This window comes from Sus scrofa, chromosome 1 (assembly GCF_054392235.1).
Source record: "Sus scrofa isolate SSC_HxYL_T2T_F1_AM1 chromosome 1, Sscrofa_HxYL_maternal_Yorkshire_Landrace_v2.0, whole genome shotgun sequence".
Classification (NCBI taxonomy): Eukaryota; Metazoa; Chordata; class Mammalia; order Artiodactyla; family Suidae; genus Sus; species Sus scrofa.
In genome coordinates, this window is record NC_139383.1 from 1,958,878 (window position 1) to 1,982,062 (window position 23,185).

General features: G+C 55.3%; 1 protein-coding gene and 2 long non-coding RNA genes across 29 annotated transcripts in view; 1 reads left to right on the top strand and 2 right to left on the bottom strand.

Moving 5' to 3' along the window:
• The window catches only part of UNC93A (unc-93 homolog A), a 37,508-nt gene extending 14,993 nt beyond the window's left edge, over nt 1-22,515 (top strand). For 3 of the 25 annotated variants that reach the window (XM_085015551.1, XM_021085952.2, XM_021085948.2), the window contains exons 2-9: nt 3,976-4,105; nt 8,889-9,070; nt 10,633-10,862; nt 12,759-12,884; nt 14,460-14,674; nt 15,149-15,284; nt 16,292-16,423; nt 21,813-22,515. In XM_085015551.1, coding sequence (XP_084871677.1) covers nt 4,019-4,105; nt 8,889-9,070; nt 10,633-10,862; nt 12,759-12,884; nt 14,460-14,674; nt 15,149-15,284; nt 16,292-16,423; nt 21,813-22,078 — 1,374 coding nt within the window. In that variant the 5' untranslated portion in view covers nt 3,976-4,018 and the 3' untranslated portion in view covers nt 22,079-22,515. Of the gene's footprint in view, nt 1-1,936; nt 2,398-2,618; nt 2,908-3,975; nt 4,106-7,636; nt 7,960-8,888; nt 9,071-10,632; nt 10,863-12,758; nt 12,885-14,459; nt 14,675-15,148; nt 15,285-16,291; nt 16,424-18,429; nt 20,798-21,710 lie in introns of those variants that run through there. The other 22 variants (XM_085015519.1, XM_085015466.1, XM_085015579.1 and 19 more) reach the window with 20 other exon arrangements.
• On the bottom strand, nt 12,374-14,109 carry LOC146405863 (uncharacterized). The gene is made up of 4 exons (XR_014839406.1): nt 13,961-14,109; nt 13,519-13,761; nt 12,638-12,930; nt 12,374-12,514 (listed from the first exon to the last, which is right to left on the bottom strand). It is a non-coding gene; the product is annotated as an uncharacterized LOC146405863 (long non-coding RNA).
• LOC146405864 (uncharacterized) lies at nt 14,378-23,185 on the bottom strand. 3 transcript variants are annotated; one of them, XR_014839402.1, is made up of 6 exons: nt 18,217-18,757; nt 17,831-18,022; nt 17,160-17,260; nt 15,645-16,643; nt 14,994-15,512; nt 14,378-14,904 (listed from the first exon to the last, which is right to left on the bottom strand). It is a non-coding gene; the product is annotated as an uncharacterized LOC146405864 (long non-coding RNA). The 3 variants fall into 3 exon arrangements; XR_014839405.1 differs by lacking the exons at nt 14,378-14,904; nt 14,994-15,512; nt 18,217-18,757 and adding exons at nt 20,568-20,647; nt 21,182-21,666 and having other exon boundaries at nt 16,306-16,643; XR_014839403.1 differs by lacking the exons at nt 14,378-14,904; nt 14,994-15,512; nt 18,217-18,757 and adding an exon at nt 23,005-23,185 and having other exon boundaries at nt 16,418-16,643.

The window sequence follows — 23,185 nt, forward strand, 5'->3', positions numbered from 1 at the left end:
AGCAGAGAGAACAAACTTCCTGGTTTCAGCCTATACTGTAAAGCTATAGTAATGAAAACGGTATGGCACTAGCATTCGAAACAGGCAGCTAGACCAACGGAACAGAGTCGAGAAGCCAGAAAGAAACCTAATCACACACAGTGACCTAATATTTGATGCAGGAACAGAGACTACTCCACAGATGAAGCTGTGCAAAAGAACAAAGCAGGGACCATATCTTACACGGCTCCCAGAACTGAAGGCAAAATGGATCAAAAACTTCCATGTAAGAGCTGCACCTACAGTTCTCCTAAAGGAAAACCTAGGAAAATTCTCCTGGGTATGGGTCTCAGCAATGACTTTCTGGATATGACACCTAAAGCACAAGTGAGAAAGTCAGAAATGAACATGAGGGGCTACGCTAAACTCAAAAGCTTCTACGCCACAAAAGAAACCATCAACACAGTGAAAAGGCAACCTACAGAATGGGAAAAACATCTGCAAATGAGACATCGGACAGAGTTAACATGCAACAATGTAAAGAGTTCTTGCAACTCAATAGCAAAAAAAAAGAAAACATTTGGCAGAGGACCTAAACATTTCTCCAGAAAAGGTATGTGAAAGGCCTTACAGGTACATGAAAAGAAGTTCAGCATCGCTAGTTGTTAAGGAAATGCAAATTAAACCCACAGTGAGGTGTTACCTCACGCCTGTTAGAATGGCCATCATCAGAAAGACGAGGGAGGAGTTCCCTTATGGTCAGAGGGTTAAGAGTCTGACATTGTCACTGCTGTGGTGCGGGTTCAATCCCTGGTCCAGGAGCTTCGCATGCCACAGGTGCTGGCAAAAAAAAAAAAAAAAAAAAAAAGCAAGGGCTAAGAGACGCTGGTGAGAGGCTGGAGGAAAGGAGCTCTTCATGGCAGTCAGTGGTTCCAAAAGCTGGTGGAACCAGCACGGCAAACAGTATGGGGACATCTCAAAAAATCACAAATAGAACCACCATTAGGTCCATCAATTTCACTTCCAAGACTATATCCCAGGGAAACAAAAACACTAACTTGAAAAGACACCTGCAGCCCCATGTACCTGCAGCATTATTTGCAGGAGCCAAGACGCGGAAGCAGCCTAAGTGCTGATGCAGGGATAGAGCTGTCCTATGAAACCGGGGGTCACTCAGCCATATCAAAAGAAGAAACCCGCCTACACTGCGGCAACATGGATGGACCGTGAGGGCGTGATGCGAAGTGAAGTCAGACAGAGCAAGAGAATTACCGTATGCGCTCACTCCCATGTGGGAGTTGTCCTAAAAATGAGAAAATGAACTCATAGAAAAAGAGACCAGACTTGTGGTTCCCAGGGGCGGGGGAGGGGAGGACTGTCAGAAGATGGTCTAAGGGTTAGACTTCCGTTTGCAAGCAAAGCACTCGTGATACGATGACAACTTGGTGACTGGTAGTGAAACTGCTGTGTAATATAAGGGCCGTCAGTAAGAGAGTGAGTTCTGAGAGTTCTCGCCACAAAGAGACAGGTGTTTTTCCCTGCTTTCTTTTCTTTTTATTGTGCCTGTATGTGAAGATGGATATTAGCTGAATCTCTTGTGGTGATCATTTCACAAAATACATATAAATCAAAACAGGCCAATTATTTCTCACTCACACCGGAGAAGGAAAAAGAAAGTCTGTCCTGCTAGAGACCAAGGTTGATTGTAAAATACCTGTCCACTTAAAAAATCCCTCTTAAGATAGGCGTTCCTGACGTGGGTCAGCGGAAACGAATCTGACAAGCATCCATGAGGACGCAGGTTCGATCCCTGGCCTCGCTCAGTGGGTTAAGGATCTGGCGTTGCTGTGTCTCTGGGCTAGGCCAGTGGCTATGGCTCCAATTTGACCCCTGGCCTGGGAACTTCCATGTGCCATGGTTGCAGCTCTAAAAAGACAAAGAAAATCCCTCTTAAGACAGATAAAGGGGAGAAATCAAGAGGGAGACAGAAAAAGAAAACATGATTAAAACAATTATTTCAGTGGGGAATTCCCAATTAGAATAAGCACAACGAGCAGAACGGCTGTGGAAGAGCCTGGCAAAGACCAGAAAGAGACCTCCTCTCGTGTCTCTGTGCAAGCCTGGAGCTCCTCAGGGGATACAGGCTGAGGTTGAAAGGGCTGGCGGATCAGCAGCTACGGGGAGTCGCTTCCGGGAGCCCGTCAGAAAATCCAGAAGATTGTCCTGCTCCCTCTGAACAGTGAGTAGCCGAAGAAAAACCGCAGGAAGTTCTTCTGATATCAAAATAGAAGTCATTTGTGGTTAAAGACAGGTCAGAAGTGATGTAAGCTCAATCAGAAGACAGATAATTGGTGGAAGATACTACGAGAAAAAGTATGTATGTGGGTGACTCGGTCACTATGCTGCATAGCAGAAATGGTAAATCAACTCTACTTTTATAAAAAAAAAGTTAGATAATTAACAACGAGATTAGTGGGAAAAGTCCATGTTGTGCTCGAGCTTACATTTCTTTAAATATTGTCCCCACTGGTATTTTCACTGAGAGTTAAAATGTCACCTTAGCCAGTTACAAGTTACTTGTGATTCGCTGGGTCCGGGCTGGTCCGAGTTACTAGCTTCTCGAACGGGAGCAGCCCTCCTTTCTCAGGAGGAAACTGAGGTGTCATCCCTCCGAGCTCGTTGCGCTAAGAGTCAGAGGGGTGGGCGTAGAACCCGCAGAACTGCGTTCCCATGGCTCTCGTCCTTTTGCCCGACCGCGTGGCCCGCGCGTCTCTGCAGGTGTGATCAGTGGTGCTTGGTCGATACCTAAAGCTCTCATGGTCTCTGAACTGTTATTTTCTTAGGAAGGGCAAGAATATCACGCTGTTCAAGGGGTACGGCTGGCGTCCCTGAGCTCTGTCGCCTCCCCGTGTAACAGGTACCGACACTGTAAGGTTTGCCTTATGGATCCAAACTAGATAAAAATAACAAGACTTTGGAAATAATCCTTAAACCTCGAGTTTTACTAACAATGAATAAAACAACTGAATTGGAAAGACAAATCATTTTGCTTCTCCTTGGCTGTGAGAGGTGGCGTAAGGCTCTAGATTCGTCCTGCCCAATATGATAACCACTGGCCACGTGGAGCTATTTAAATTTCGAATGTGTTTAATGAAAATTACATGCAAGTATGAATTCGGTTCTTCAGCTGCACTAGACGCTTTTCAAGTGCCCGGTGGCCACATGTGACCAATGGCTACCCTCCTGCATGGTGTGGAAAGTTCTCTTGGATAGCACTGCTCTGACCCTGGAACCCCCACCCCCAAAGCCTTCTGAAGCTGGTTTGCATCTGGTAATGAGTCCACGTTTAATGATAATTATCACGGTGCTGTTGAGACAGCATGTCAAAGTGTTTTGCAAATTATGAAGTGTTACATGTATTTTTTTTAATGATTGCAGAGCTGCGAAATTGCATAATATTTGAGACACTAATACTTTGGCCCTTGGAGCTTAGAAACATGTTAACTGTTTTTCAGAAGTTAGACAATATATCTTGAGGCTGACTTTTATCTTTTGTTCTTTAAGATCGAGGTACATTCCTCCTTCTGCACCACTGACAATTTCTCTTAATGAGGAAGGTACCATTTATATGTATATGTAATGATATATACTTGTGATACCATATAAAATGTATAATTATGTTATATAAGTAATTAGATCCTATTTTGTGTATATATATCTATAATATGAAAATCATCACTCTTCTGTAAGGACCCATCTGCTAGAAATCAATAGAAGAAAATTCCAGCACATGCAAGCTGATAAGAGTCCTGATTTTTGCCCGGGTGGAAAGTGATTACTGTGGGTTCCCAAGAAAGTGAATGAATAACACCGGCCCTGGTGCCCTGTGGTGTCAGTGACTGTCTCAGTGACTCACGCCCTTGAACTCAGACTCTAAGACAGAGCGTGACTTGTGGGTACAGACTGCTTTTCCTGTGCCCGGTTGGTTTCTTTCAGAGACCCGCGAACCTCCTGATGCTGGAGGCTTCTCATCAGCCCAATGGAGAGAAGCCTGCGGAACGTTCTCGTGGTTTCCTTGGGGTTCCTGCTCCTCTTCACGGCCTACGGAGGGCTGCAGAATCTGCAGGTGGGTGTGTGCAAGCGTCCTGGCATCTTACCTTCTGAACGTCCCTGGGGCTCCAGGAATTCCCGTGGTCACACACAACGAGGACGTGGGGGTTCTGGTTATCCCAGGCACCCTCCGAAAATCCTCTAAAAGGAGCAGTGGTTTGACCCGCATTCCTATGGGGGCAGCGCTCACGCCCAGTCCAGTGGGGTTGCACAACTGTGCATTTGACCCTTGAACAGGATCCGGGCTTTGGTTGGCAACTGGATAAGATCCACTTTGCCTTTGTGTGGGTTAAAGGGGACACAAGATGAATTATTGTGAATTTGTGGTCGGGAGCACAATTCTTGGGAGGTCCCAAGAGCCTGCTGTGAGCACTGATTTAACTTGGACGAGGCGGCCTCTGTGTGGTCTGATCCCCTGGGGGGTTTGTTCTCCGGGTGTCTCTAAAAGGCGTGGCCATGCGTGCCCAGAAGAGGATTTGCAAGCCCTTCCTGGGTGGTTCTAGTCTAAGGCTGAGCTCTAACTGGAGGAGATGCTCCAGGAACCCCTAGGGCTCTTCGGAGGTCCCCGGCGCCTTCTTCACCCAGCCTTGTGCTCTGTGGCCTGGGGTTGCATTGTTAAAGCTTCTGACATCACGTTAGTGTGGTCCTGCAAAGTCTGTCGGTCAGGGACAAGAGGTAGGCACCTACTGTGTGCCCGGCACTGACCCAGAAACGCACAGCAGGAGTCACACCATCGTCCTCATCCTCACGTCAAACTCCTGGGACCTGCAGGCTGCGAGGAGGATCGCATGCAACCCCGAATTCGTTTTTCTTTCTTTTTTCCTCGGCCTGCAGTAGCTTGAGGTAGGATCCCAGGTCCCAGACCGGGGATCGAACCCGGGCTGCAGGGGGGACGCACCAAGTCCTAACCACTAGGCCACCAGGGAACTCCCTCTGCCCTGAGCCCTAAGTACATGCTTCCTCAGTGGCCCCTACTCGGCCTTTTTTCCAACTAAGCTCACAGAGAATGACATTAGAGCCCCTGGCGATTCTCAAGATCAAGCTGAAGAGGAGGCACCGTCTCCTTTCTTGCCAGGATAGTCCGTGACTTTTGCAGACGATGCCCCGAACTGCGCGATGTTGTAAAAAGCTAACACACATGAAACGCCTGCTTTGATCCGTGGCGTTGCGTTTGTGTCGAATGAAAGATGTGCCTTCTGGAAGGAGGACGAGGGGAGAGCATGGACCCACCGGTGACATGGACCCTACAGCAGCCTGCCCCACAGCAGGAGACCTGCTCTCACCAGGCGGGGCAGCTCCCTGGGCTCCGGTGTGACTGTGACACAGGTCAGGGCTCTCAGAAAACAGCTCTTGTGACCTGACAGCTGCTCAGCTGAAAGGCAGCAAATTGGCCTCTGGACTTGGGAGCCGGGATGAGGGATGGTGGGGGGAGGGCCTTAGAAGCTACCAGCAGTCCCTTCTCTCCGGCTGTGACTGGCACAGACAACGTGGGAGCCTCAGTCAGGAAGCACCTGGGGTGGCATCTGTGGGGAGGGCAGTGCAGCTGGGAGCCTGCAGCCCGCGGGCCGCCACGTCTCCCCCGGTCCACCCGGCCTGGGCACCTGCTGTCACCAGTGTGGTCTTCTCTTCCTCAGAAAACCCGAAATGTTAGAGAACCAGACCTCCAGCCCTGCCCCGGAGGAAGCCCGCACCCCCGCGCACCCCTGCTCTGTCCCAGCCCTGATCTGTCACAGTTCCTTGTTCACTGGCTGCCCACCTGGGTTCCTGGTCTCCTGACCAATAGAAGCGGATAAGAGAGGGGGGAGTGAAAACAGGCGACTCCCTGGGGGCGGGGGTGGGGGTGAAGGTAGGGGTGGGTCCAGGGTCAGGTCAGAGGGCGGCTCAGGTGGCCCGCCCTCCCCTTGGGCGGAGGGGGGGGGTGGGGGGGCATGCGCAGACCTGCTTTTCCCCAACATCTTGTTTGGCTCCCGGCTCTTCAGAAGTGGCGGTCAGGTTGTCCGGTTCTTGTGCTTGTCGTGTGTCGGCGTCCAGTTATTTTTAGCCCCATGTGGTTTCTTTGTATTTTGTTGCTCAGGAGACGCTTGTCCAGGTACAAGCTTTGCAGCAGAGGCCCTGGGTCCCGGCCTGTCTCACTTGGATCCAGAGCATGGAAGCGTGTTTGCACTGGGGTACCTGTTTCTATCCGTCAGGACTGGCTTAAGGAAAGCGCCTAATGATAGGGGTGGACGTGCCCTCGGGGCCGACTGGATCCCGGGATGTAGGAGGAGCCTCCCCGTCTCCATCGTCTCCTGCTTTCTCTGGTTGCCTTGTTCTCAGGCCCCAGAGCGGTGGCAAAGGTGCTCGCAGGCCTTTGCAGAATCGCAGGCCTGGTGTGGATTAGGTGGCACGCGGGCCCTGGTCCCTGACCCACCTGCACGCCTCCCCCTGCAGCAGCCACTGTCCGCGCCACAGTTTTAGCTACGATCTCCTGTATATTATTCAGATGGTGACTTGCCTTCTCCTCTTGCCTGTACCCTGGATGCTGGGTCTGAGTGAGGTGCCCTGTGGGCACACGGTGCCAGTGAGTTGGGTGATGCCAGGCCCACACCCACCCCTCCACCACCACAGCTCCCGGCACAGACAGCGCTCTGCGCACAGAGGCACTTGATGGCTATTTGGTGAGTGAAGCCGATGTGTGTTAACATCCTACCCAACCCCCTTCTGGGGCTCCCCACGGGCTTAGCGTTCTGGTCCATCCCCCAGTCCAGAGCCCAGGACTCCTGTGGTCTAGACCGGCAGGCTGTTCAGCTTCATCTCACCAGAAAGGTTTAAGGGCTCTGGCTGAAGAGGCAGAATGTCCCATGAGGCTTCTCCTCTCGGGATGGGGCCTCTGTGAACACATGTCCTAAACATCCCCCACTCACACCTCCGGGCCTGTCCCTGGCCGCCTTCTCACCCCGCAGGCCCCACATGGCCTTCACCCCTTGCAGAAAGTCCCTGAGTGCCCCCCACCCCCCGGGACTCACAGGCCCTCCGCAGTGGCCTGCTTGCTGGTGTCCCTGGCACCTGGGGCTCTGTCCCCATCCGCTGCTGGGCGGCCATTGTCTTTCCCTTCTGTAGCCCCAGAGCCAAGCACAAGCCTCCGCTGGTCGGGCTTGGACGGACTTGCTGAGCCAGCAGAGTGAGCCGCATCCCAGCTGCAGGGCACGGCACGTCTCAGGCGTGTGCTTTGCAGGTTGGCAAAGTACAGGTAGTTGAACACGGTCATTTACATGAAAAAAAAGAGAGACTTTTGCTTTTGAAATGTGGCTCCCGCTTTGGAGATGGAAGGTGTCTTTCTTCCCGTGTTGGCCCGGACCCCGGTGAACGGAGACCTTGACACCTGGCTGCAGGGCTGGGGGCGGAAAAGAAATCCCAGGGCTGAAGCCACTGGCTTCTCATTAACAAACAAAGAGGCAAGCTCTCTAATGCTAGGGACTGCAATGCATAAATACTAAGAAAACAAAAGGCCCCAGCTGAGCCAGCTCTCTCCCTCCACACTCCCGGCAGGCAACTCGTTCTGAGCAGAGATTTCCAGGCAACCCCCACTTCGCAACAGACTATTCCGCTGCCGTCTTCCACCAGAGTTTAGAATTTTCATGGGACTGGCTGTTAGGGCTTTCATTAATCAGTTAATCAATGAACATGATTAAATACCTGTTTGGGGCAAAGGCATTGAGGGAGATTCAGAGGCAGACCGTTCCCCTGCGTTCAAGACCCCTGGAGACCCTAGACGCGCCCTTGCAGACGGGGCCCATGTGGAAAGAGGAGGAGGATGGGCAGAGGTGCAGGTGGCCGCACAGAGGAAGAGGAGAGAAGGTCCTGCCGTGAGGACCCAGCTCCAGGAGACAGGCGAGTGGGGGAAGTCGGGGCTCGGAGCCCCCTGGCCGCAGGTGTGGGATCTTTGGCTACGTGGCGTTGTCTTGCTGGGGGACCGGAGGCATGAAGGTCCTGGCTTTCGGATCGTCTAGACTGGTTGGCTGGGTGTGCGCGATTCGACCTCATGTGTATCTTTCCCACGGGTATTTTAACACCTGTCTCAGCCCTAAAGGAGAGGGGACACTCTTATTTCAGTGTCCGCAGGTGTCGACATGCAGACAATGGTGGTTTTCTGAATTGGGGGCTCTGGCTTTGGCGAGGGAAGAGACGCTGTCCCAGCCATTTTTCTCCTCTGGCATCTGCTCAGTTACCGGGAGCACAGCGGGCCCTCGGTCCTGAGTGACCCAGGGGAGGCTGCACTGGACACGGGCGGAGGAAACAGACATTCGGGAGAGAGGACCCTTCCGAGGGAGCATCTGGTTGCCAAGGGAAACCCTTGCCTTCTCCTCCCCTCTCCCCTTCTCCTCCCCTCCCCTCTTCCTCCCCTCTCCCCCCCCCGCCTCCCCATCCCACCTCCATGCTAGACGTGAACAATGACCAAAACAGGGAAAATGTGTGTTTGTGTTTACATGGTATCAGGCAGGAGCTCCTTGCTCTGCCTGAGGCTCAGCCTGAATCTTCAACTCGAGTCCAAGGAGCCTAGAGCAGAGGGCTGCCTCTTCCAGTGGGACCGGGGAGCAGGCGGCCCCTCTGTCCCAGGCCGGCCCCCCCTGCGGGCTCTGTGCTCCCTCCGAAGCTCCAGAATTGCTGACTCCGCTGTGTAGGATTCCCTGGGGTCCCTCCCCTGCGGTCCCCTCCCCGGCCACTGGCCCAGGAAGCCTGTTGCTGGGGGTCTCGGGACTTGGGGGTGACCCGGGCACCTGGCAGCCGGGCCTCTGACCAGGATGGTTTTGTCCCCACAGAGCAGCCTGTACAGCAAGGAGGGCCTGGGGGTGACGGCGCTCAGCACGCTCTACGGCGGGATGCTGCTCTCCTCCATGTTCCTGCCGCCGCTGCTCATTCAGAAGCTCGGCTGCAAGTGGACCATCGTCCTCTCCATGTGCTGCTACGTGGCCTTCTCCCTGGGCAACTTCCACGCCAGCTGGTACGCCCCGTGAGCTGCCCGCCCCCGCTTTCAGAGGAGCCCTGCTCCCCCAGGCCCCTCTCGGCTTCTGGGGCAGGACAGTGTGGTGACCTTCTCCCCACAGGTCCCACCAAGGCGTCTCTGTCCCTCAGCTGGGCCCCTCATCTCCCGATCCCCAGTCCTGTCCCCTCCTGAGGCCCCGCATCCCCCTGCACCAGGGCACCTTGGGGGACCAAGTCGTGCACCTGTTCCCACACCTACCAAGCATCTCTTTGTGGGACACTCTGTTATCATCCAAGATGTACTCATATGATGGCTTCACTTGATTCTTACTCTTTTTCTTTTTTATTTCTCTTTAGGGCCGCACCTGTGGCACATGTAAGTTCCTAGGCTAGGGGAGAATCAGAGCTACAGCTGCCAGCCTATGCCACAGCCACAGCAACGTGGGATCTGAGCCGAGTCTGTGACCTACACCACAGCTCACAGCAATGCCAGATCCCCGAGCCACTGAGCCTGAGGCCAGGGATTGAATCCACATCCTCATGGATTCTAGTTGGCTTTGTTTCTGCTGCACCATGAAGGGTACTGCCTGGTTCTTGTTCATATTACCACAGAGCTCGGTATAGAATCCTCATGGTGCAGGGCCATAGGGAGATCATCCATCCATCCGTCCATGGATAAATGGATAGATAGATGGATAGACAGAGATGGATAGATGGATGGACAGATAGAGATGGATAGGTGGATGGATAGATGATGGATGGATGGGTGGATGGATAGATGGATGGACAGATGGAGGATGGATGATGGATAGATGGATGGACAGATAGATGGACAGATGATGGATAGATAGATGGACAGATGATGGATGGATGGGTGGATGGATGGTGGATGGATGATGGATGGATGGATGATGGATGGATGGATGGATGGATGGATGGACGGATAGATGGACAGATGATGGATAGATAGATGGATGGATGGGTGGATGGATGATGGATGGATGGATAGATGGACAGATAGATGGACAGATGATGGATAGATAGATGGATAGATGGATGGACAGATAGATGGACAGATGATGGATAGATAGATGGATGGATGGATGGATAGATGATGAATGGATGGATGGATAGATGATGGGTGGATGGATGGATGGATGATGGGTGGATGGATGATGGATGGATGGATAGATGGATGGACAGATAGATGGACAGATGATGGATAGACAGATGGATAGATGATGGATGGGTAGATGGACGGATAGATAGATGGATAGATAGATAATAGGTGATGAACTGTTTTTAACGTAGTGCTATGAGAAAGACCTAGAACCTGCCCAGCCTTATCTGTAAGCCCAGCTCATTGCAGCTGCATCCAACACAAAGAAACTGCACCGGCACAGAGCTTCACTCTTGCAGATGAACCTGAACCCGCAAATATGCTGATTTTCTCACTCATCTGAGTGCAAGGGTGATGGGTAGCCGACCAGCCCCACCGCAAGTGTGGCTTCCCTGGGCCAGCTTGGGGTTTCCTCCCCCCGGGAGAGACCCAGCGTGCCAGGTCTACGTTTCGCTTCCCAGGTACACGCTCGTGCCCACCTCCATCCTGCTGGGCCTGGGAGCAGCCCCGCTGTGGTCCGCGCAGGGCACGTACCTCACCGTCACGGGAAACAGGCACGCAGAGGGCACAGGGCAGGCGGGCAAGGACGTGGTGAACCAGTACTTCGGCATCTTCTTCCTCATATTCCAGTCGTCCGGGGTGTGGGGCAACCTCATCTCGTCACTGGTGTTCGGCCAGAAGCCCACTCAAGGTAACAGGAAGTGGGGGGGGTGACCACTCAGGCCCCCGGTTCCCCTACAGACCTCACTCCGGGGCTGGAGCAGGGGTCACACGACGCCCCAAGGCCTGGTTTTCAGCCTCCTGAGTGGCGTCCCCGGGCTCCCAGTGGGCTCCCAGCTCTTCCCCCGACCTCTGGGTGGGTCTGAGGGTCCATGTGGTCCTTAGGGGCCCCAGCAACTCTGAGCCTGGCCTCCTGGCCCCCAAGGGACCTGGGGGGCCCTGGGGCCACCGCCTGTGGAACCCGAGTCCATGGCATATGCTTACCGCCCTTCCAGACTAAGAACGGGCTCCATGGACTTATCTGCCCACTGAGCGGATCCACCCAGCAGCGTTTCAGTGTTACACAAAGGACCACGTATCCCTTAACTGACCTCCCTGAGACGTCTGGGGGTTGACACGAGGGCGGAGGAAAGCCGCATCTCGGTTCTCACAGGGACTTTACGAATGGGGAGACCTTCTGACTCTGCTGACCACCGCCAGGATTCTCGCCCTCTGGGTCCCGCCTCCATCCTGCTGACCCATAGAAAACCTCACCTTCAGGAACCCGTGATAATAGTCTCTCTGCCCTTTTCTCACGTGACGTCACCACTAGCCAAGTGCACCCACAGAAGGGAAACAAGGGGGCTGAGAGATGCCCATCGCGACTCGCTACTGCCCTTAGCGCCTGCCGTCAGCCAGCAGGAGCCGGATGAAATTCAGTCCCTCTGACAGGACTGGCCTGACGTGGAGCGAATGGCTTTGCTTTTAAAGACATCCGGGCAAGCTGGTCCCAGGACACAGAGTGTGAGCGAGGAAGGCGTTTTGAGAGCCCTGCCGGGTTCCTCAGCCTTTCTGTGCCTCTGGGCTCCAGGCTGCCTTCTTGTCCAGCGTGCCGCCTACCTCACCAGCCGGGGGACCCTGGGGCATTTTAAGTGATGAAATCCATGTTCTGGAAACAAGGAAACACAGTATTTCTTCCACGACTTCTGTCCCATCTCTTCAGAGATTCTGACGTGGGTCTGACCAAGAGTCACTGAGTGTTCCAATTTCATTCTTTTTTTTTTTTTTTTTTTTTGTCTTTTTAGGGCCGCACCCGTGGCACATGGAGGTTCCCAGGCTAGGGGTCCAATTGGAGCTACAGCTTCCAGCCTACACCACAGCCACAGCCACGCCAGATCTGAGCCACATCTGCAAACTACACCTCAGCCCACGGCAACGCTGGATCTTAACCCACCGAGTGAGGCCAGGGATCGAACCCACATCCACATGGTTCCCAGTCAGACTGTTTCCACTGTGCCACGATGGGAACTCCCAGTTTCATTCTTTGAACGGCAAAGAGAGCTGATATTCAGAGAAGATATGAAATAAGCTGCCCAGGGTCACAGAACTGGGTACAGATGAATCTGAGAAAGAACCTAGTGGGCCTACACCCGGTCAAATGCGCTCTATTTCTTAATTAATCCTGAAAAGTGGGAAACTTTCAACAACATCAGGAACACAATATAACAAGGAAGCAACATTTATTGCACATTGGTCCAGAGTGGCTTAAAACCAAGTATATAGGAGTTCCCCAGGGGCTCAGTGGGTTAAGGGTCCAACATTGTCACTGCTGTGGCTTGTATTCCATCCCTGGCCTGGGGGCTTCTGCACACGGAGGGCATGGCCAAAAAAAAAGAAAAAAAAAAGGCAAGTATACAGACAGGTGCCCAAAAGGGGAAATGCATTTAGAAGCACTTGGTCTGCAGAGCCCACGTCTGTGACACTGACCTGAGGGGAAGCCTTGCCTTCTGCCTGGCCTCTCTCCTTCTCACTGGCACGTCCTTCCTTTGGTCCCACCTGCCATCAAGTCACCCGTGTTCTCAAGCCCCCTTTGCTTCTGACGTCACAGGGACCATCCCGGAGCAGCAGCTCCTGTCCTGCGGGGCCAGGGACTGCCTGATGGCCACGGCTCCCGCCAACAGCACGAACCGCCCCTCGCAGGAGCTAATCTACACCTTGCTGGGCATCTACACGGGTAAGCGCCACGTGGGGAGCCCAGGGAGCGCCAGCTGGACCCCGTCCTGGGTGGGAAAGACCGTCTCCCAGGTCAACACATCCGTGATGCTGAAGCCCTGCCCGGGGCGCCTGGCTCGGCTCAGGCCTCTTCCCCCGAAACCGAGCATGGCCGCCTCTGCTGTCCCCTGTCCCCTGCGAGCATGGGAGCCTCTCACATCGGCGCCAGTAGCCGTGTGCTTAGTTAAATTTTAACTAACTAAATTGAAACCACTGTTCCTAAGGCCAAGCAGATACATTCCAAGTGCCCAGGGACCAAGGGTGGTGGACATGGCAGACCACGGCATTGGGCTGGCTACATGTGTTCCAGCTGTGTCCAGAGGGCCCGAGGACAAGGGTCTGGAGGGGACAGGGGGCCAACTGGGGTGAGCAACTATGGCCCATCACAACGGGCCTGGAGTCTGGGCGGTTGCATACCTGCCTCCTGGATTCCAGTGTGAACATAACTGGGAAGGGTGGAGGCAGAGGGCCGAGAAGCCCGTGAGGGGCCAGCGGACTGACCCAGGGAAAGATGGACCAGGGGCACGGTGTGCAGAGCAGCGGGGGGTCGGGAGGGTGAGGTCAAGAGAGTCAGAGCAACAGCCAGCAGGACGTACCCGCACTGGATGCGGGTCGGCACTTGGGGGGCAGGGCAAAGCAACCGGTTTGGAAACGTTTGGCCTGAGATGAGCGCAGACCCAGCGTCCCTGGGCCCCTGGGAACCTCATCCGTGTTCCTGGTCCTCGGAAAATCCGCTGGCGGGAGGGAGAGGAGATCCAAGCAGGCCTGTAAAGCTGGGATCACGGGGGGCGGGGGGGACTGCCTCGCGGGGCCTCGCAGCCTCCCTCCTTCAAGCAAGGCTGTTGCCACAAAGACAAGAGAAAATTATACAGTAAAAATGAAACAGGAAAGGAGGAAAACTGACCAAAGCGAAGAGAACGCCTTTCCCTAGAGTACTTTCCAGGGTCCCTGAGCCCTGCCCCCGCCATGCAGTTACGAGCCCTGTGCCCAGTCCACACCCTGCGGAAGGTTCTGGACCACAGGACACTCTGGACGCACCCCTGTGTCCTGGTGGACATGCGGCTTCTGGACCCAAGCCCCACCTCCCATGGGCTGCATCTGGGCCTCTGTCCACGGGGGGCTGGTCCTGGGCCTGCTGTGAGCCGAGGCTGGAGAAGGGAGCTGTCCAGGTGGGGTGTCTACACAGACTGTCCAGGTGGTGGATCCACACACAGAGCATCCAGTTAAGGACTCTGAGGACACCTGGGGTCTCCCTGCCGACCCCCATGTCTGTTTCCTGTCACCTGCTGTGGCAGGTTTCATGAGAAAGCCTGACTATCACAGGTTAGTCAGGGAACCAACACGCAGGCTGGAGGTACCGAGTGTGACCTCCAAGCCCACGGTGGAGGGCGGGGCTTTGGTCAGGCTCCGCCCACCTGGCACCGCCTTACACCTGGATTTGAAACCACCCTGCACCTGGAGAGGAGGAGGTGCGTCTATGCAGGGGTGTGGCGCTCCGGTCCTGTCCCAGCAGCCCGTCCCCTTGCTGTCCTTCCAGGGAGCGGCGTCCTGGCAGTCCTGCTGACAGCTGTGTTTCTCGAACCTGTAAAAGATGCTCAGCAGAAAAGTGAGGGAGAGAAGAAAGCACCACCATTTTGGTCCACTTTGCTGTCGACGTTCAAGCTTTTTAGGGACAAGCGTCTGCGCCTCCTGGTCCTGCTGCCTCTGTACTCCGGGTTCGAGCAAGCCTTCCTCGCCGGCGACTACACGCGGGTAGGAGAGGGGCCGGGCAGGCGGGCTCAGGGCTCCCGTGCTGCGCTGAGTCCTTTGCCGCCCGTGTGGTTGAGACATCAGCTCCCAGGTTCCGTCCAGCTCGCCTGGAGGGGGACCACTCCACCTGTCACTTGAGACGCAGCTTCAGGGAAAGGACCAAAGCTGCTCGGCAGTCATCACAGGGACATTTGCTGTGTGGTGCCTGCCTGCATCTCACGCTGCGCCCTTATCTTTAAGTGAAAAATAGGGAAAACCGTGAAATCCGCGGTTATCACTAGAATTCCTATGACCTAGTTTTCAATTTATGCTTTTTTACTACCTGGAAATGCACGTGGGTCTCAGCCTGGTCACCCGGCTACTTGACGCTGTTCGCTGGAGGCCCGCCTCACCCCTGAGCTGTTGCCCTCTTTGTGCGTAAAGGAGGTGCCCTCCTTGGGGGTGGCTGGGCCTCTCACGGTCTGTGCCTCTCCCCAGTCCTACACCACCTGCGCCCTGGGCATCCAGTTCGTGGGCTACGTGATGATTTGCTTCGCGGCCGTCAACGCGCTCTGCTCGGTGCTCTATGGGAAGCTCTCCAAGTTCACGGGCAGGACCGCTCTCTTCGCGCTGGGTAGGTGGACGCGGGCGCGCTGGGGACCCTGTCCGAGGGCAGGTCTGGCCCCACTGGCGGCACCAGCAGTGCAGTGTGACCAGTGCCAGGGTCACGGTGAGGACGGGGTTGGGCAGAGGCACTGAAAGGGAGGCCCAAGCCGGGTGGAGGCCGGGGTCGGGCTGGGGGCAGGGAGCCTTCCAGAAGGAGACTGTGTGCGAGGCTCTGATCACGCCGCCTTCCGTTTGTCTCAAGGGAAGCAGAGGAATGAGAGAGAATGAGTAATGAGAAGTACGGGTGTTAAGGAAACACTTGCCCAGCGGCCCGGGCACGGTCCAGAGGGTCTGTGGTGACCCAGTGACAAGGAGGGAGGACAATAACCTTGGGTCGGTGCCCGCTGAGGGCCGAGTAGCTTGCTTCGTGTTGAGGAGCAGAGAAGCGTAGTAACTTGCCCAAGGTCACACAGCCTTGGGAACCCGCTCACTGGCAGTTCCTGGAGTGTCCTCGCTGTTGCCACATTCGAGGGACACCATGCTGTCTGCAGAATGAGGCCACGACCTAGGACCCAGTGGGACGAAGGAGCGAGGCAGGCCTGCCCCCAGCGGCCCCCTCCTTGTCCGTTTGGAAGGCCCAGCACCCAGGCTGGAGGCACACCCGTCCCCGCCCTCCCCACGCCCCACTCGGTGAGTGGGGGCCCACGGCTCATTCCTAACAAGGGAGCCATTCCCTCTGACCCCGTCTGAGCCCCCAGAATGTGGGGCCTCCTCAGCCCAGAAAATGACACTTTGCTCCAAGACGGAGAGTGTGTCACCCCGCGGCCAGAGGCAGACAGCGTCGCACAGCCACCAGGCGTGCCCTGCAGTCCCCTGGGCCTGGGCCTGTACCCATGCCACGTCCCAAACCCCCGCGAAGAACCCCGTGTGGGGTGTTCCAGGGAATGGCTCTTTCAGCCAGGAAGCGAACGGTGGTCAGGCACGGCATCCCGCAGCCGAGGGTCTGAGACGACTCCTCTCCCGCCACCGTCACAGGGGCCGTGACCCACCTGTCCTGCATCATCGCCCTGCTGCTGTGGAAGCCCCACCCCAGCCAGCTGCCCCTCTTCTTCGTATTTTCCGGCCTCTGGGGCATGGCAGACGCCGTGTGGCAGACACAGAACAATGGTGAGTCCATCGGAGCGGCTGCTGCTCGGCCGCGCGGCGGGGCCGCGCGGGGTGGAGGCCCGGCAGACGTGGTGATGAGTGTTGTGGAGTGAGCGGTCTTGACAGTGACAGGGTGAGGGCCGAGGGGGGAGCCCTGGGCCCTGAGTCCCCCATGTGGCATCTGCAGCCCAGGCACGGGCATGGCAGCCCCAGGAGGTGAGTTGTCTGTGCGCGTGGCAACCTGCAGACAGGGGAGGTGCACCTGCGCTCTCGGAGGTGGACTTGGCCGAGAAGAAAGCCATTCCCTGGGACCCCACCCACCACTCAGCCCTTACCTGAGAGACAGCTGGGACTAGAAACTGGGTCAGCCAACCCACAAACAAGCCCCAAGCTGGCGTTCCCAGGGCCGGGAGGTCCGGCCGCCATCCCCCCACCCAAAGATAACAGGCGCAGGTGGGTGGACTCTGTACTCCAGGGTCGCCCTCCTTGCCATCTTAGTCGTGGCTGGCCTATGGCCAGCACCACGAGGCAACACCCCTGAGCAACCTCGTGCTCTTAGAATCCAAGGGTTTAGCTTTCACAACCCTTTCTGCTGCCTCCGTGAGGCAGCGGCCTTTGTGACAAAGGCGTCTTTGGCTCGGTGCCATAATCTGGTGTTTGGACCAAGGTCCCTATGGGGAAGCAGTGACGAGCTAGGCACCTGCTGGACAGAAGAAATGCTGAGTCGGTGGAGGAGAGAGAAGCAAAGCCCTCTCACCTTCCTTAGCGGTCAGATTTCCTGACGAGAGGCGGGTCACAGCATCCCCTGTAGGAAACCAGGCGTCTCACCCAGGGAGGTCAGGAGAGGACGCCCACGCTCTGTGGAGGGGGAAGGAATTTTAGAAAGTATTTACACGTGAGAAGTCAGGTACGGAACTGGGATAAGCACGCCGTACGCCGTGTTAACACATCCCCAGCTGATTTAAAGGATTGCAGTAAAAGTGTCTGGTTTTCTTTCTCCCTGAAATGGGATTAATCGCTTTAACTCTCCCCTTTCTTGGACACAAAACTGTCAGGCAGAGCCTTTGTCAAAATTGTGCAAACAGGGAGCTCCCACTGTGGCTCAGCAGGTTAAGAATCCACCTAGTGGAGTTCCCGTCGTGGCGCAGTGGTTAACGAATCCAACTAGGAACCATGAGGTTGCGGGTTCGATCCCTGCCCTTGCTCAGTGGGTTAAGGATCCGGCGTTGCCGTGAGCTGTGGTGTAGGTTGCAGACGCGGCTCGGATCCCGCGTTGCTGTGGCTCTGGCGTAGGCCGGTGGCTACAGCTCCGATTCAACCCCTAGCCTGGGAACCTCCATGTGCCGTGGGAGCGGCCCAAGAAATAGCAACAATAACAACAACAACAAAAAAAGACAAAAGACAAAAAAAAAAAAAAAAAGAATCCACCTAGTATCTGTGAGGATGTGGGTTCCATCCCTGGCCTCGCTCAGTGGGTCAGGGATCCAGCGTTGCCATGATCTGCGGTGTGGGTCACAGGTGTGGCTCCGATCTGGCGTGGTTGTGGCCGTGGTGCAGGCGGGCAGCTGTGGCTCCGAATCAACCCCTAGCCGAGGAACGTCTGTGTGCTGTGGGTGCCGCCTGGAAAAGGAAAAAAAAAAAAAAATGTGTGAACAGCAGTATGTGAGGTCTGATGAATAACTTGGCTAAAGGCCTTTTTGAGTAAGAAATGTCCATTTTAAATGAATTAGTTCCGTCGTTTTGTTCAGATGAAAAGGCATTTTTTTTTCAAGTAAAGTTGGTTGTTGGAGAAAATTGTTCTTTTCACGCATGACCTGAGAATTTCCTGTGGCGTCCAGCTCGCAGTCGTCTTGTTTAGGAGGGAGGTTCTGATGAGCAAGTTCCCAACAGGCGGCTCCTCCGGGCTCCGTGGGGCTCGCCACCCTCCTGCGCGGCACACCCAAACCGTCTCTATTCTTAAAAGCTGGAGATTTCGTGTAGTTTCGCCACCTCCCAAGTCCAGCGGTGTCTTGTTTTTGCTTTTTCAGTCGCAGGTTGGATTTCTAACCCTGTTCTCCATGACTGCGTCTCTTTTAAGACAATCCGTGAGCCGTCTGCTTCCCTAGATAATGAGACTGAATACAATTCAGGACAGTCTATAACCCTCCTTTTCAATCATCGCGTCTCAATTTAAAAACTGATTGCGACGGTTGTCCAATATAGAGGCAAACCCAGTGCTGGAACCATCCGGGCCCCGCCTTCTGGGGGCCGAATTCGGCTTGAACGGCGCTGTTTTCCCACCGAGACCCGGGATCCCACCAGCCGTGGGAGCTGCTGTTCTGGGCTGCTTTCTGTTTATCCCTGAGGACAGTTCCTGAAAGATGGGCGGTTGCCATGGCAACCCTTGCGCGCCAGGGCCCGCGTCTGAGATTTGGAGTGTCTGGTCTGAAAATACTCTTTTGCCCTGTCAGCTCCAAAGGGGCTGTTTGGGGTTGATAAACTCAGACCATCTGGCTTCCCTCCCAGGCGTGGTTCGTGTATCCTGTCTTTTCCAATCAAACAGGACTTGTCTGCGTCCTGTCCTCCGAGGTCAAGGATCAGCATACGGTCCCTTCTCCCCCGGGTCAGGCTGGGAGCAGGCTGTCTTCTTTTTTAACTCATCTTTTTATTTTGGAATAACCTTAGATCGGCAGGGAGGCTGTAGCACAGGACAGAGCTCCCAGGCACCATGCCCTCTCTTTCCCTCAGTGGGAACATCTCACAAAACCACGGCGCGTTTGTCAAAACAACACATTAGCGTTGGTACCTAACAAGCCTTTGGACCTTATTCAGCGCCTTCAGCTTCCTCCCACCACCCTTCCTGTGCTCCAGCCCCCCAGGCCCCATACCACACATCGTCTCATGTCCCTCGCCTGGTCTGTGCCAGCTTCCGTTCCTCTCCGTATGGATGACCTTGAGCTTTGGGAGAACACCGGTAGGTGCTTTGTAAATCAACCCTTGATCTGGGCTCCTCTGAGGCTTCCCGGCGATGGGGCCGGTTATGGGTTTGGGGGAGGAGGACGCAGAGTGACCCGTCCTTCTCATCACCGGGTCACGGGGTCCCTGACAGCACACACCTGGTCGCAGGTGTGGGTCCTGGTCCCAGGTCCACCTTCGGTCTGTCCGACTCCTCCCACACCACGGCACCCTTCCCTCTCCACCGTCAAGCCTTTGGAAGCCTGTCACCGCGCCTACAGTCTAGGGTCCTATAACCAATCCCACCTCCCGGAAGAGGAGCCATGTGTGCGCCAAGCATCATTCTTCCACAGGGAATACGTACAGCTTCTCCCCAGGGTACTCAGCTCCTGACTCAAGAATTCAGCTCCATCACATGGGCTCAGGTGTGCACTGCGTCCTTTGGGCCACAAGCTAAATGCCACCTCGTGTATCACATTGCTCCAGTTGTCCCAGCTTTGGCCACTGGGATCCTGCACGATGGCACCTGCGTCCTTGTGACACTCTCCATCTATTTTTTTTTTTTTTTTTTTTTGCCTTTTTGTCCTTTTTTAGGGCTGCACCTGCGGCATATGAAGGTTCCCAGGGCAAGAGTCTCATCGGAGCTACAGCTGCCAGCCTACGCCACAGCCACAGCAGCACCAGATCTGAGCCTGTCTGCAGCTTACCCCACAGCTCACAGCAACACCGGATCCTTAACCCACTGAGCGAGGCCAAGGATGGAACCCACAACCTCATGGTTCCTCGTCGGATTCGTTTCCTCTGTGCCATGATGGGAACTCTCAATTTTTTCTTTTTTTTTTTTTTAGTAAAGCACCTGTTTACTTTAAGGCGCTCCAGAATAGCTTAGGCTCATCTGGTCACTGTCCTGTACTGGCCCTGGATTAGCCATTTCTCCAGGGACGGTGAGTGCATATTACTGGAGAGTGACATTCGGAAGCAAGATCTGAGTGCTGGGCAGGCTCCCAGCTCCCGAGACGACATGGCGTCCAGCCCTCCCTGGGGCAGAGTGACGAGTTGTCCCTGTGCATGCTGGCCCGTGTACACACACACGTCTCTGTCCATCCACCCCTCTGTCCATCCCTCCATCCATCCATCCATCCATTAGACAAAGAGGAGCTCACGCTCACGCTGGTGTCCGAGCACCGCAGGTTCATTCCAGCCCCATCCCCCGCCCACCAGCACTGCTGACCTGGAACTTCTTCCTTTGCCGGTGCGAACCTGGTCTCTGCTCTGTGTACCACACAACTCACTTGGTCCACCCGAGCGTACCTGTGATTTCAGAATCGTTGAACCATTTTTTCTCTTCAATGTCTTCCCCTCTGCCCACCTTGTCCGTAACTGTTGGAATTTGACTCAGTTCACATGTTGCTTTCTTTATGTTTGGATTAAAATAGCAAATAGATCATAATTTCTCAAAAAGCCAGACTTTGTTTAGTTACGACTGGCTGGCATCTCCTCCCCAGACTGGGTCATATGCCCAATGGGGGCAAGTGGGTTCCCCCAGGTTTCCCTCTGCCGGCTCGGATCCAGCCTCTCCTGGATGCAGCTGTGGGGGAGGGGAACGGGGACAGGGAGGGGCCTTCCCTCTGTCCCTGTTGTTTGTCCAGAAGCACAGCTGGCTCCCCGGCCCTCCCTCCCTCCTGCCTCCCAAACCCCGAGTGATTTTGAATTCGCAGGCTGCTTCCCTACAGGGGCCAAGTTTTAGAATCAGACTCAGAGGATGTCAAGTTCTCCATCTGGCATTTAGGGCTCTGGGGCCCCAGAAGGTTTAGGGTTAAACCTGGCCAGGCTGGGCACTCTTACCCTAAAGTCTTGGGGTGGGAGGCCCCAGATCTCAGACCGAATCCCCACATCCACACTGCACACGTGCCCCGCGTGCGGGCACGAACGTCCTGCTCCGGAAAACGCTGCCCTCCTCTGCCTTCACCTCCCGACCCTGGGCGCGGGCCTCTCCCCTCGTCCACACAAGCCGAGCGCGTCTCTCTGCCTTGCTCTTGCGACCTGCGAAGCGCGGGGCTGGGCCGCAACCCCCCTCCCGCCAGGGCTCTTTGATCAGTTCTGGTTCTTAGCAGAGGAGGCTGGCTCCTCCCGGCTGGAAGATGTAGCTCACTTGCTGACGTCCTCACCGTGGAAGCCTCCTATTTTCCTGGAGTTCCCCGGTGGCCTAGCAGTTAAGGATTTGGCTTCTTGTTGCTGTGGCTCGGGTTCGATCCCAGGCCCCGTGCAATTCAAAAAGTCATTAAGTAACCCTGGGGTGAGGGACGGTTGGCAGCTCCATCCACAGCCTCCTAAAGTGTAAAAAAATTTTTTTTGTTTTTTAATAAATACGTAGGAAGGTCCTGGCTTCAGGGGGAGTGGGTGTGGGAGCTGCACCCTTCCCTGCAGCACCGGGAGGGGTTCCAGCGCATTTGCCGCATCCCCCCCTCCCCTGCAGCTCTCTTCGGGGTTCTGTTTGAGAAGAACAAGGAGGCGGCCTTCGCCACCTACCGCCTGTGGGAGGCCCTGGGCTTCGTCGTCGCCTTCGGCTACAGCACCTTCCTCTGCGTCAGCGTCAAGCTCTACATCCTCCTGGCCGTCCTGAGTCTGGCCATGGCGGCCTATGGAACCGTCGAGTACCTGGAGGCCCGGAAGGCGGCCAGGCCGCTCGCCCCGGGGCAGCCCAGACTACGAGAGGCGGAAGAAACGCAGACGAAAATGTGACGGAGCAGACTCCCAGGTCCAGGACCCCAGCGCGTATCCTCGGGGCTTTGACCTGAGACGTGGCAGAGTTTACAGCTGATTCTTCACAGCCACTTCAACGAAATTTCCTTTCTATGCGACGTTTCTGTCCCGTGCCACTGCGTTTTTCAGCCCACCATCCCATCCGCAGAAATCGAGAAGACACCTGAGGAATCAGTGGATTTCAGATACCGAAGAAGCAGCCGAGGGTACAGCCAGCCAGTGAGAACTTGCCTAGCTTCGTGGGGTCAGTGACTCATGCTCTTGTTGTGGTGGCTCCTGGAATCAGAAGGCTGCTTCTAAAATGCGGTCCCAACACTGTCATTTTACGGAAAGGTCAGCTGACATCCAGGAAAGTCCGTGACAGCCTCCTGGAGTTTATAAATTTTTAAATAAATGCAATTATATCATGGACTTAACTCTTGTCCAAATGCTATTATTTTAAGTACTCCTCGATCACACATAAAAGTCATCAAATTATCAAATTAGCATTTTGCAGATCTTGGAAGATGACAAAAATAATTCCTAACAGGAGACGACCCAACAGGCCAGCAACACCATGACCTGGTAGCAGGCCCATCTGTCCAGGCCCTGCCCACCTGGCCAGCGGCACCTGCATCCCCCAGTCTTTCCTATTTCTCCTCCTCCTCCTCAGAGGCCCAGGAGCACCTGGTAACGGGGTCACGGCCTTTCTCGGAGCCCGGAGCCCAGCCGTTTCCTGAGGCCCCACCGCCCCTGGCCCCTCTTGGACAGCGTTCCCTGGGTTTTCTCTTTTCTCCTTTCACCCCGCTCGTCCTCCTCGGTCCAAGATCTTCTCCAAGGCCTCTTTCCTCGGGTCCTGAGGAGATGCCCGCATGTCCCCGGGCAGCCCCCGCCCCACCCGGCCCTCCTCCAGCCCCAAAGCAAACCTGTCAGACTCCTGTTTAGACCCTTCCCAGGCTTCATTTTTCCGAGGTAAGTCCTTCAGCCCGGCCCAGGCTCCCCAGGAGGCGGCCAACCCCTCTCAGGCCCCCCAGGAGGCGGCCAGCCCCTCTCAGGCCCCCCAGGAGGCGGCCAGCCCCTCTCAAGGGCTTTGCTCATGTGCTTCCT